Source organism: Ranitomeya variabilis, chromosome 1, assembly GCF_051348905.1.
Source record: "Ranitomeya variabilis isolate aRanVar5 chromosome 1, aRanVar5.hap1, whole genome shotgun sequence".
NCBI lineage: Eukaryota > Metazoa > Chordata > Amphibia > Anura > Dendrobatidae > Ranitomeya > Ranitomeya variabilis.
In genome coordinates this window covers 359848377-359862291 of record NC_135232.1, presented here as the reverse complement: position 1 = coordinate 359862291, position 13915 = coordinate 359848377, and the positions used below count along the sequence as shown (strand labels likewise).

Sequence of the window (13915 nt, the reverse complement as noted above, 5' to 3'; positions counted from 1 at the left end):
CCATATGCTGTACAGATGTTCCTGTATACAACCCCCGCCACTTGATTGTGGCGTTCGGTATACACTGTTCCTGCTTGCATTTTGCATTCTGCCACCATGTGTTGGACGGTTTATGAGGTTTCTTTTCATTGTCTGCACCTTGGGTCTTGTCTTGTGTGGTAGATTCCTGCTTCTATGGATCTGGTACTTAGTGATTGCTCTTGTGCCGCTGTGATTGGTGCCTCTCTGCTGTCTCGGAGTCCTGCTTTCTCCAGCCATTGGTAGGATTTCTCCATGACAGCCACCTTCCTTATCTGTTGATGGTACGTCCCATGCAGCGGCTTGTCTTGCCATGATGCCTCATGTTCTTGTTCTTCCTTCCAGATCTGTTGTGGCTGTCTTAGGCTTTCTCTCAGCATCTCATCTTTTGGTGCCATTTTCCTGATGTATTCCTGGATATTCCTTGTTTCATCCGTGATGGTGGCTTGGGTGCTTATCAAGCCTCAAACACCCTCCTTTCTGCTGGTATACAATCATTGTGTGTTAGACTTAGGGTGGAGACCTCCATGCATTGTGAGGAGCTTTTGTGCCTTCTACCTCTTCTTTTGGCCAGCACACTATGCCAGCAGGGTATCTGATAACAGGCAGGGCATATGTATTGATGATGCAGATTTTATTCTTCCCATTGAGCTGGCTCTTCAGGACCTGTCTTAGGGTACGTCACATTAAGCGACGCTGCAGCGATATCGACAACGATGCCGATCGCTGCAGCGTCGCTGTGTGGTCGCTGGAGAGCTGTCACACACACAGCTCTCCAGCGACCAACGATGCCGAAGTCCCCGGGTAGCCAGGGTAAACATCGGGTTACTAAGTGCAGGGCCGCGCTTAGTAACCCGATGTTTACCCTGGTTACCAGTGTAAATGTAAAAAAACCCAAACACTACATACTTACATTGCCGTGTCTGTCGCGTCCCTCGCCTTCAGCTTCCCTGCACTGTGTAAGCGCCGGCCCTAAAGCACAGCGGTGACGTCACCGCTGTGCTCTGCTTTACGGCCGGCACTGACACAGTCAGTGCAGGAAGCTCTGAGCAGCAGCGCGGACGCCGGGGGACGTGACAGACATCAGAGGGTGAGTATGTAGTGTTTTTTTTTTACTTTTACAATGGTAACCAGGGTAAATATCGGGTTACTAAGCGCGGCCCTGCGCTTAGTAACCCGATATTTACCCTGGCTACCATTGTAAAACATTGCTGGCATCGTTGCTTTTGCTGTCAAACACAACGATACACGCCGATCTGACAACCAAATAAAGTTCTGGACTTTCAGCAACGACCAGCGATATCACAGCAGGATCCAGATCGCTGCTGCGTGTCAAACACAACGATATCGCTATCCAGGACGCTGCAACGTCACGGATTGCTATCGTTATTGTTGTTAAGTCGCTCAGTGTGAAGGTACCTTTACTCTTTGATGTTATTTGGATGTTGCTTTCCTGGCCTCCTCATCATGGTTACCATATCCCTGTGGGATGCCTAGGTACTTGAAGCATGTCTGTACATCTGCTATGTGCCCTGCTGGTAATTCCACTCCATCAGTCTTGACTACCTTGCCTCTCTTTATTGCCAACCGGCCGCACTTCTCCAGTCTGAAGGACATCCCGATGTCTTCACTGTAGATCCTTGTCAGGTGGATCAGTGAGTTAATGTCTCATTCATTTTTCGCATACAGCTTGATGTCATCCATGTAGAGGAGGTGGCTGATGGTGCTTCCACTCTTGAACTTGTATTCATAGCCAGACTCCGTAATTATCTGACTGAGATAATATATATACAGCCCTGGCAAAAGTTAAGAGACCATTACATCAAATCCATGTCATGGGCAGCCCAATCTCCAGACCTGAACACCATTGAAAACCTCTGGAATGTAATCAAGAGGATGATGGATAGTCACACGCCATCAAACAAAGAAGAACCGCTTACATTTTTGTGCAAGGAGCAGTGTGAAAGACTGGTGGAAAGCATGCCAAGACGCATGAAAGCTGTAATTAAAAATCATGGTTATTCCACAAAATATTGATTTCTGAACTCTTCCTGAGTTAAAACATTAGTATTGTTGTTTCTAAATGATTATGAACTTGCTTTCTTTGCATTACTTGAGGTCTGAAAGCACTGTGGTTGTTTTTTTTTCATTTTGACCATTTCTCCTTTTCCGAAAAAAAATACAAAATTTATTGCTTGGAAATTCGGAGACATGTTGTCAGATGTTTATAGAATAAAAGAACATTTTACTCAAAAATATACCTATAGAGAGAAAAATCAGACAAACTGAACATTTTGCAGTGGTCTCCTAATTTTTGCCAGAGCTGTGTATATATTTATATCCCAATGCTCTTGTATAAAAAGACGTCACATGGTTATACAGGACTATAAATGTATATTAGGCTCTCATTATAAAGAACTTATTTCTTACTGGCAATCATGCATTAGAAATGTAGATATGCAGTAATGATTAAACTATTCTCCGTCATTCAATAAAGCCTGTCTTACATGCATCAATTGTTTCTTAGCTATAGCCAGAAAATTCTTGCGAGCCTACCCCATTGGTACACTGATATATTTTTGAACCACCACTTACGAATATTCGCCTGAGTGCACAATGTGCCTATTGTAGTTGTGCTGGAGCAAGTCAATTTTTCCTAAGTACTGTGCCATTACATTGTGAAAATAAACATTTTGCAGCTCGCCAAAGAAAGCAATCCTAAAATTGATTACAAATGTTTTTATGTAACAGTAGAACCATTTGGCCTGGCCAACGGCAAAGCCTGAATCTGACTGCTCTATAGCAATGCGGAAATTAGTGTATGCACAAAATGAAATTAGAATGTGAATAGAGATGTATTTAGCAGGCCGGGTTGCTTTTAATGAGCCCGAGCAAGCATTCCAACCCAGATAATGTGCAGAAACTCAATAATGGTTGGGAGACCTCAGCATGAAATCTGCATTTATTCAGATCCCTCTATAGCATTAACTATGAATGGAAATGACCTCCCACTATTAACATACGTTATTTGGCCTTCAGTCCTCTATGGAGGTTTGTGTTCTAAGAATGTCAAAGGCCTCACGTAACTACTGTCTCTGTGTTAATGGTCAGCCGTGTAACACAGCATTCAAAATCATTGGGGCGTTGGGTTAATGCAGTGATTAAGCCACTACAATAGAACTGATTCATTGACTACTGGGACTTGCACTTTGGCAACCTCCATTATTTCAGTTTGCTTCATTATTGCTATTTCTATAGTATTTTTTAATTTTGGGAAGCAAAATGATAGTAAAGGTTCCACACTATACAATGATGTACCACTATCTATTTCTACTATTTATGCCTGTTTATATTATAATTTGAGGTCTAGATGGATCTTATGAGACCGTTCAGATCCAGAATAACAGCCTATTTACCCTACTACGGTAGTTTATTCTCATGACTCTGTTTCTTTCCGTGTAATATGGGCATGCATTCAATTACGACGCCAGGTAAATGCAAACTTAACAAATATGAAGATTCCGTATACACTCGAGTATAAGCCGACCCGAGTATAAGCCGAGGCACCTAATTTTGCCACAAAAAACTGGGAAAGCTTATTGATTCGAGGATAAGCCTAGGGTGGGAAATGCAGCAGTTACTGGTAAATTTCAAAATTAAAAATAGATACCAATAAAAGTAAAATTAATAGAGACATCAGTAGGTTAAATGTTTTTGAATATCCATATTGAATCAGGAGCCCCGTAAATGATGGCCCCATAAGATACTCCATAGAAAAATATGCCCCATATAATGCTGCACAAAGTTTAATGATGGCCCCATAAGATGCTCCGTATTAAAATATGCCCCTTATAATGCTGCTGCGATAAAAAAAAAGACATACCTCTTGTCGCTGCCCGCTGCTCATCAGCATCGCCGGCTCTCGGCAGTGACTGTTCAGGCAGAGTGCGCGCACTAACCACATCATCCCGCCCTTTGACTTGAACATCACAGCCAGAGGATGCGGAAAACACAGCACAGTGGTGGAACGGGGACAGGTGAATATCGCATGGCTCACCCTCCCCCAGTCCTACTCACCCTCCTGGCGCTTCATATCAGTCCCTGCATCTCGGGCACCAGCATCTCTCTTCCTGCCTTCCTTCCTGTGCTGAGCTGTCAGTGTTACCGCTCATTAAAGTAATGAATATGTGCTCCACGCCTGTGGGAGTGTAGACGTGTGCATATTCATTACTTTAATGAGCGGTACCACGTGACCACTCAGCATAGGAAGGAAGACAGAAAAAGAGATGCCGGCGCCCGAGATGCAGGGACTGATATACAGCGATGACACCAGGAGGGGGAGTATGATGTCTTCTGCGCTTCCACACTACCCCCCCCCCTCCCCTGCCGGCAATGACTCGTGTATAAGCCGAGAGGGGCAATTTCGGCACAAAAGATGTGCTGAAAATCTCAGCTTATACACGAGTATATACGGTATTCTAAATCTTTATTACGTATAAGGAAATACCACCATCATAAAAAAATAATTTAAAAGGGCTTACATGATGGGGAAGAAAGGAAAATAGAACGGTATACAGACATGATTAGATTAAATCATGATATGAAACAAATGGTTGGCCGGCCATTAGTACTTATTAGCTACGTTTACGGCACTTTGCATGTTTGATGTCCCATCAGTCACCCATTTTTATCATACCAAGTATTTGATATCTTCATGTGTGTATACCCTCGTGTTTCTTGCTTCCTGTGATGCCACTTTTCCCTATAATGTTGATATAATTTTAATTATTTTTAAAGATGTTGGTATTCTGTATATATAGTAAATATTTTGAGTATCTCCTATTTGTGGAATATTATAGAATAGAGAGATTCAGGGTATTAACCAATGTAATATACGTAAAAACAACCATAAAGGCACAGTTGCCCAAAACTGATCCAATGGGTTTCTCACTCACCATATAATATGTATAATGGAAATCTGAATGTACGTAACCATTAAGACAAAAATTATCAAAATTTCACCCAAGCCAAAGGAGGTAATGGTCCGTATAATTCCATGGGCATCAGATGAAATAAGAGAAATGGAAATGCCCTTTTAAGGGTTGTCATGCCCCATGCGTGACTCTCACCCTAACAAGGGCAGTACCCAGGTGTGGTACTAATCTAGGTGACCCCAAAGACCAAAACTCCTGACGTATTTCCACCTTAATAATAAGGTTCCATCAGGGGAGTGTACTGGTGGGGGAAAGAGAAAGAAAGGCAGCTAGTGCAAGATGTTGTCAGTCTACTTGAGACAATGTAGGACCTCACAAAGGGAGAATCCTTTTTGAAGAAGGTGCTGTGTTGTGGATTCTGTTGGTGGGCTCCCTCTGGTGGTTACTGCTGGTACTGGGTGACTTTGGTGGGTTGCGGCCTTTGGTTTCCACCTGTCCATCAGAGGCTGGGTGTTTCCTATTTTACCTGGCCTTTCTGTCATTTCCCTTGCCGGCTATCAATGTGTTCAGATGTGCTCTGTTTGGTTCCTGCCTACCTGCTCCCAGATCTTTCAGGATAAGCTAAGTGCTGATTTTCAGTTGTTTGGTTTTTGGTCCAGCTTGCTTAGAATGTCTCTATGCTAGCTGGTTGCTCTAGTGGACTGAGGTTCTCCCCATGTGCCATGAGTTGGCACATGGGTTCTTGTAATCTTAGGATGGTTTTTTTGATTAGGGTTTTTTGCTGACCGCTCAGTCCCCTTTTGTATCATTCTGCTTTCTAGTTTTCAGCGGGCCTCTATTTGCTAAAGCTATATACATCATCTCTATGTGTGTGCCTTCCTCTAATTTCACCGTCAATACATGTGGGGGGCAACTATACCTTTGGGGTTAATTCCTCTGGAGGCAAGTGAGGTCTTGTTTTCTCTGCAGTACTAGTTAGCTCTTAGGCTGGTGCGTGGCGTCTAGAACCAACGTAGGCACGCTCCCTGGCTATCTCTAGTTGCGTTTGTCAGGCGTAGGGCAGCGGTCAGCCCAGGTTCCATCACCCTAGAGCTCGTCCGATATTTTGTTATACTTTGCTTGTCCTGTGCTATCCCTAGCCATTGGGGATTCATGACAGTATAGCCGGCCCACAAAGTGTTAATTGTTTGGGCTGAAGCAGGAGGAAAAGAAGTGTTCAAGGAAAATTTTTTTTTTTTTTTTTTCCTTCAGAGTTTTGCTGCCTAGCCCTTAATTGCTGTCTAGCTGCTTCTTACCTCCTCTTAACCCTTGAATGGCTCTGATCTTAGCTGTTTATCATGGATGTCCAGAGTTTGGCTTCCAGCCTGAGTAATCTCGCGGCAAAGGTTCAAAACATACAGGATTTCGTTGTTCACACTCCCATGTCTGAACCTAGAATTCCTATTCCAGAGTTTTTTTCTGGAGATAGATCTACCTTCCTGAATTTCAGGAACAATTGTAAATTGTTTCTCTCTTTGAAATCTCGCTCCTCTGGAGACCCTGCTCAACAGGTCAAGATTGTTATATCGTTCCTACGGGGCGACCCTCAGAATTGGGCATTTGCATTGGCACCAGGGGATCCTGCGTTGCTCAGTGTGGATGCGTTTTTTCTGGCATTGGGATTGCTCTATGAGGAACCTAACCTAGAGATTCAGGCTGAAAAGGCTTTATTAGCCCTCTCTCAGGGGCATGATGAAGCGGAAATATATTGTCAGAAATTTCGGAAATGGTCGGTGCTTACTCAGTGGAATGAGTGCGCCCTGGCTGCAAACTTCAGAAATGGTCTTTCTGAGGCCATTAAGGATATTATGGTGGGGTTCCCTGCGCCTACAGGTCTGAATGAGTCTATGGCTATGGCCATTCAGATTGATCGGCGTTTACGGGAACGCAAACCCGTGCACCAGTACCAGTTGGCGGTGTCTTCTGAACAGGCACCTGAGACTATGCAATGTGATAGAATTCAGTCCAGAAGTGAACGGCAAAATTATAGGCGGAAAAATGGTTTGTGTTTTTATTGTGGTGATTCAGCTCATGTTATATCAGCATGCTCTAAACGCACAAAAAGGGTTGATAAATCTTTTGCCATTGATACTCTGCAGTCTAAGTTCATTTTGTCTGTGACTCTGATTTTTTCACTGTCTTCCATTTCCGTCGATGCCTATGTGGATTCAGGCGCTGCCCTGAGTCTTATGGATTGGTCATTTGCTAAACGCTGCGGTTTTAGTCTAGAGCCTCTGGAAGTTCCTATTCCTCTGAAGGGAATTGATTCTACACCATTGGCTATGAATAAACCGCAGTATTGGACACAAGTGACCATGCGCATGACTCCCGTTCATCAGGAGGTGATTCGCTTCCTTGTACTATATAATTTACATGATGTACTAGTGCTTGGTCTGCCATGGTTACAAACTCATAATCCTGTCCTGGACTGGAAAACAATGTCTGTGCTAAGCTGGGGATGTCAGGGGGTTCATGATGATGCACCTCCGATTTCAATCGCTTCATCGACTCCTTCGGAGATCCCTGCGTTTTTGTCAGATTATAAGGATGTTTTTGAGGAGCCTAAGCTCAATTCGCTCCCTCCTCATAGAGAGTGTGACTGTGCTATAGAATTGATTCCTGGCAGTAAGTTCCCTAAGGGTCGTTTATTTAATCTGTCACTGCCAGAGCATACTGCTATGCGGAATTATATTAAGGAGTCCTTGGAAAAGGGACATATTCGTCCATCTTCGTCCCCTCTGGGAGCAGGTTTTTTTTTCGTGGCAAAAAAAGATGGTTCCCTGAGGCCTTGTATAGATTATCGCCTTCTGAATAAGATTACAGTCAAATACCAGTATCCATTGCCATTATTTACTGATTTGTTTGCTCGCATTAAGGGGGCTAGGTGGTTCACTAAAATAGATCTTCGTGGTGCGTATAATCTGGTGCGGATAAAACAGGGTGATGAGTGGAAAACCGCATTTAATACGCCTGAGGGCCATTTTGAGTATTTGGTAATGCCTTTTGGACTCTCCAATGCTCCGTCAGTCTTTCAGTCCTTTATGCACAATATTTTCCGTGAATATCTGGATAAGTTTATGATTGTGTATTTGGATGATATTTTGGTGTTTTCTGATGACTGGGAGTCTCATGTTCTACAGGTCAGGAAGGTGTTTCAGGTTTTGCGGGCCAATTCTCTGTTTGTGAAGGGCTCAAAGTGTCTCTTCGGAGTCCAGAAGATTTCTTTTTTGGGGTACATTTTTTCTCCTTCTACTATTGAGATGGATCCCGTTAAGGTTCAGGCTATTTGTGACTGGACACAACCTACATCTGTTAAGAGCCTTCAGAAGTTCTTGGGGTTTGCTAATTTTTATCGTCGGTTCATTGCTAATTTTTCCAGTATTGTTAAACCTTTGACTGATTTGACTAAAAAGGGTGCTGATGTTGCTGATTGGTCTCCTGCGGCCGTGGAGGCCTTTCGGGAACTTAAGCGCCGGTTTTCTTCTGCTCCTGTGTTGTGTCAACCAGATTTGTCACTTCCTTTTCAGGTGGAGGTTGATGCTTCCGAGATTGGAGCGGGGGCGGTTTTGTCACAGAGAAGTTCTAATGGCTCGGTGACGAAGCCATGTGCTTTCTTCTCTAGAAAATTCTCGCCCGCCGAGCGCAATTATGATGTGGGTAATCGGGAGCTTTTGGCCATGAAGTGGGCATTTGAGGAGTGGCGTCATTGGCTTGAGGGTGCTAAACATCGCGTGGTGGTCTTGACTGATCACAAGAATCTCATTTACCTTGAGTCTGCCAGGCGTTTGAATCCTAGACAGGCTCGTTGGTCATTTTTTTTCTCGTTTCAATTTCGTGGTTTCATACCTGCCAGGTTCAAAGAATGTGAAGGCAGATGCTCTTTCCAGGAGTTTTGTGCCTGATTCTCCTGGAGACACTGGGCCTGCTGGTATCCTTAGGGATGGGGTAATATTGTCCGCCGTATCCCCAGACTTGCGACGCGCATTGCAGGAGTTTCAGGTGGATAAACCGGATCGATGTCCACCAGAAAGACTGTTTGTTCCGGATGATTGGACCAGTAGAGTCATCTCCGAGGTCCATTCTTCTGTGTTGGCTGGTCATCCTGGAATATTTGGTACAAGAGATTTGGTGGCCAGGTCTTTTTGGTGGCCTTCCTTGTCTAGGGATGTGCGTACCTTTGTGCAGTCTTGTGAAGTGTGTGCTCGAGCTAAGCCTTGCTGTTCACGGGCTAGTGGGTTGTTGTTATCTTTGCCCATCCCGAAGAGGCCTTGGACGCACATTTCCATGGATTTTATTTCTGATCTCCCGGTTTCACAGAAAATGTCCGTTATCTGGGTTGTGTGTGACCGCTTTTCTAAGATGGTTCATTTGGTGCCCTTGCCTAAGTTACCCTTCTCCTCTGAGTTGGTTCCTTTGTTTTTTCAGAACGTGGTTCGTTTGCATGGGATTCCGGAGAATATCGTTTCTGACAGGGGATCCCAGTTTGTGTCTAGATTTTGGCGGACGTTTTGTGCCAAGATGGGCATTGATTTGTCTTTCTCGTCTGCATTCCATCCTCAGACGAATGGCCAGACGGAGCGAACTAATCAGACCTTGGAAACTTATTTGAGGTGTTTTGTTTCTGCTGATCAGGATGACTGGGTTGCTTTTTTGCCACTGGCCGAATTTGCTCTTAATAATCGGGCTAGTTCTGCCACGTTGGTCTCTCCTTTTTTTTGTAATTCGGGGTTTCATCCTCGTTTTTCCTCTGGTCAGGGGGAATCTTCGGATTGTCCTGGAGTAGACGTGGTGGTGGACAGGCTACATCAGATTTGGAATCAGGTGGTGGACAATTTGAAGTTATCTCAGGAGAAGACTCAGCAGTTTGCTAATCACCGTCGCCGCGTGGGTCCCCGACTTCTTGTTGGGGACTTGGTGTGGTTGTCTTCTTGTTTTGTCCCTATGAAGGTCTCTTCTCCTAAGTTCAAGCCACGGTTCATCGGTCCTTATAGGATCTCGGAGATTCTTAACCCTGTATCTTTTCGTTTGGATCTCCCAGCATCGTTTGCTATTCATAATGTGTTCCATCGGTCGTTGTTGCGGAGGTATGAGGTGCCCGTTGTTCCTTCGGTCGAGCCTCCTGCTCCGGTGCTGGTGGAGGGAGAATTGGAGTATGTTGTTGAAAAGATCTTGGATTCTCGTGTTTCCAGACGCAAACTCCAGTATTTGGTTAAGTGGAAGGGTTATGGTCAGGAGGATAATTCCTGGGTGGTCGCCTCCGATGTTCACGCGACTGATTTGGTCCGCGCCTTCCATAGAGCTCACCCTGATCGCCCTGGGGGTTCTCGTGAGGGTTCGGTGACCCCTCCTCAAGGGGGGGGTACTGTTGTGGATTCTGTTGGTGGGCTCCCTCTGGTGGTTACTGCTGGTACTGGGTGACTTTGGTGGGTTGCGGCCTTTGGTTTCCACCTGTCCATCAGAGGCTGGGTGTTTCCTATTTTACCTGGCCTTTCTGTCATTTCCCTTGCCGGCTATCAATGTGTTCAGATGTGCTCTGTTTGGTTCCTGCCTACCTGCTCCCAGATCTTTCAGGATAAGCTAAGTGCTGATTTTCAGTTGTTTGGTTTTTGGTCCAGCTTGCTTAGAATGTCTCTATGCTAGCTGGTTGCTCTAGTGGACTGAGGTTCTCCCCATGTGCCATGAGTTGGCACATGGGTTCTTGTAATCTCAGGATGGTTTTTTTGATTAGGGTTTTTTGCTGACCGCTCAGTCCCCTTTTGTATCATTCTGCTTTCTAGTTTTCAGCGGGCCTCTATTTGCTAAAGCTATATACATCATCTCTATGTGTGTGCCTTCCTCTCATTTCACCGTCAATACATGTGGGGGGCAACTATACCTTTGGGGTTAATTCCTCTGGAGGCAAGTGAGGTCTTGTTTTCTCTGCAGTACTAGTTAGCTCTTAGGCTGGTGCGTGGCGTCTAGAACCAACGTAGGCACGCTCCCTGGCTATCTCTAGTTGCGTTTGTCAGGCGTAGGGCAGCGGTCAGCCCAGGTTCCATCACCCTAGAGCTCGTCCGATATTTTGTTATACTTTGCTTGTCCTGTGCTATTCCTAGCCATTGGGGATTCATGACAGTGCTGCAGCACTCTGTACACCAAACCAGAATGTCCCTGTCACTACAGGACTCTTTGTGATCTCCTATATTGTAGACTGACAACATCTGGCACTCACTGCCATTTTTTCCTCCCCCCCCCCCCCCCCGCAAGTACACTCCCCTGAAGAAACCTTATTAGTAAGGTGGAAATGCTTTGGGAGAGATTTTGTTTTTTGGGGCTTGATTAGTACCACACCTGGGTACTGCCCTCGTCTGGCTGGTAGATACACATGGGGCATGACAGGGCTTAACAGAGCCTTTCCATGTCCCTTAGTTCATCTGATGCCCATGGAATTCTACGAACCATCACGTCCTTTAATTTGGCTTGGGTGAGATCTTTACAATTTTCATTATAATGTTTAATATACACCCAGATTTCCATTGTGCATATTATATGATGAGTGAGACACCGAATGGATTGTTTTTGGGCAACTGTGCCTTTATGGTTGTTTTTACGTATATTATATTGCTTAATACCCTGTGATATTTTAAGGTTCAAATTAAAAGTTATGTTTTAATAGAATCTCTATGCTATGATACTTTACATATTCGTGAGAGTGTTTTGGGCCTGGCATAGACCAGGCGGTATCTCTTTGCTATATACTGTACTATCTCTTATTTGTGTAGTTATATATACCTAGTGCTGTTTTTTAATGTAGGCTAATAGTTAATTCTGATGCACCATCAGGTCCCATGCACTTTGAAAATGCATAATTACAATGTATTATTATTTACAAATATGTAATATGTGCCTTTTATGATTTAGCTGGTTTTGTTATCATGTAAGCATAGTAGGGATACAAGAAATGTGTCGGTAATTCTCTGACTGGGAACTCCAATGGCATATTATTTGTGTTGTAGGGGTGCTTCATAGTCCTGGAGGTTAGATTGTGAGAGCACTAGTAAATAGTTGTTGAGATGATCATTACATGGACATCCTTTTCGTTAAGGCTTGACTTTATAATGAAATATTTCTATTGACTGATGTTTACTTCTGTTACAGGTGAAACAGGTGATTTATCCAATTCAAATGAGCCCTTGGGGCAACTGGACAGTCATGATAGACTAGTTCCGACTCCTCGGGGTAAGTCAGACAGTTCTTGATGAATTCCTTCATATGATATTCACCTAATCGTTGAAATTTCTGTATATCAAAATATCATACAGCCTGAGAGCTCTAACACATTATACCTGCACCTTATAATTTACATTATTGAGCATCCCAACACCCTTGGGACAGGATGCGACAACGTTTTTCACTCAAGTCAAAGCGTATGACAAAAAGAGTGAATCATTGGTGTACATGTCTTTCATTTAGCAAACTGAAATACAGAAAAGTAATTGAATTGTCTGCTGAGTGTAACAATATGTACAAAGTCATGGTGGTGAGAGTCAGACTTCCATTTCTTTACACTTCGTGGTATACTGGAAAGTAACCCAGCTACTGAAACTTCTTGATGCAGACCACATTCAGAATTAGGAGACCTCTGCATCATTATCTTGGCTGCAGACGAATGCAGTGCAACGTTTTCACACCCATAACCACAATGTTCTGGAAACCAAACACCTAACCCCAAATATGTTTCTACACGTATTAACTACCATTGAGCTAAATACCATAAATACAGAATGAACAGTGCATAAAATATATATGTATAAAAAATGAGTGGAAATGAAAAAACTCCTAATAGTAAAAATGTACAATGTCAGTTGACACTAACATAAAGAAGAATTGATGGGTATGTAACAACTATGTTTTACTAATTAAAATCAGATATCTTTATTCAGGTGATACATTATTCTGTTTTCTGTACATTATCAAACGAGTGGCCATCTTGCGTGATCTGCTCGTAAATCTATCACCAGGTGTTTGCTACTTCATCTAAGAGCAGCATGATGGAGGGGCAGAGACCCTGAGTAGATATCAGGCAGGTGACAACATCCTGGTGAAAGAATATAGAAGCAGAATTGGTAACAGACACATGGATCATAGGAAACAATAGATTAAATATATACTTATGAGGGAGTTTTCCAGGCATGATTTGTGATCCGTGCAGAGGTCTTTGTGCAGGGAAGGGGAGGAGGTGAGTTGTGACAGTCATCTATTCTGTTTAGTAGATCCTGTCTTATCCTGAACTCTTGCGCATTTAGACAAAGAAATGATTGCAGTGCATTGTTAGTTTATTTTGAGACTTAATGACCAGGGTAAAAACGGCAAGATTTTTTTTTTAAATGAAGTTAGTCACATAAAAGAAAAACTTATCACCAAATCTTCTTGATATATACATTTTACTTAAAAACTTGTTTAAAGTATGGGTCTTTTTCTGATGACCCATTTACCGTACTTTTTGGCTATGTGCGCACATTGCGGATTCGTGTGCAGATTTTTCTGCACCGTTTTTGAAAACTCTGCAGGTAATTTATCTGCGGTTTTACATCTGCAGATTCCTATTGAGGAGCAGGTGTAAAATGCTGCGGAATCCGCACAAAGAATTGACATGCTGCAGAAAATACAACGCAGCGTTTCGGCGCGGTATTTTCCGCAGCATGTGCACAGCGAATTTGGTTTTCCATAGGTTTACATGGTACTGTACAACGCATGGAAAACTGCTGGGAATCCAGGACTTCCCCTACAGTGACATTTGGCGGATGCGCCGATAAGGTGCTCTCCTCACATCCTTCCTGTATAGTCATCGCTATGTATACGTGGTTCCTAGCAATGGCTATGCAGGGAGGAAGTGAGAAGAGCACCTTATCGGCACGCACGCCAGAGGTCACAGTGACTCGCCA

General features: G+C 43.7%; 2 protein-coding genes across 2 annotated transcripts in view; one reads left to right on the top strand and one right to left on the bottom strand.

The window, feature by feature from the left end:
• The window catches only part of ROR2 (receptor tyrosine kinase like orphan receptor 2), a 241288-nt gene that overhangs the window by 138338 nt on the left and 89035 nt on the right, over positions 1-13915 (top strand). Inside the window, exon 2 of the mRNA XM_077299925.1 lies at positions 12129-12209. Coding sequence (XP_077156040.1) covers positions 12129-12209 — 81 coding nt within the window. The remainder of the gene's footprint in view (positions 1-12128; positions 12210-13915) is intronic.
• LOC143818798 (histone-lysine N-methyltransferase SETMAR-like) overlaps positions 1-13915 on the bottom strand; it is an 83407-nt gene that overhangs the window by 7922 nt on the left and 61570 nt on the right. The gene's annotated exons all lie outside the window — the stretch shown is intronic.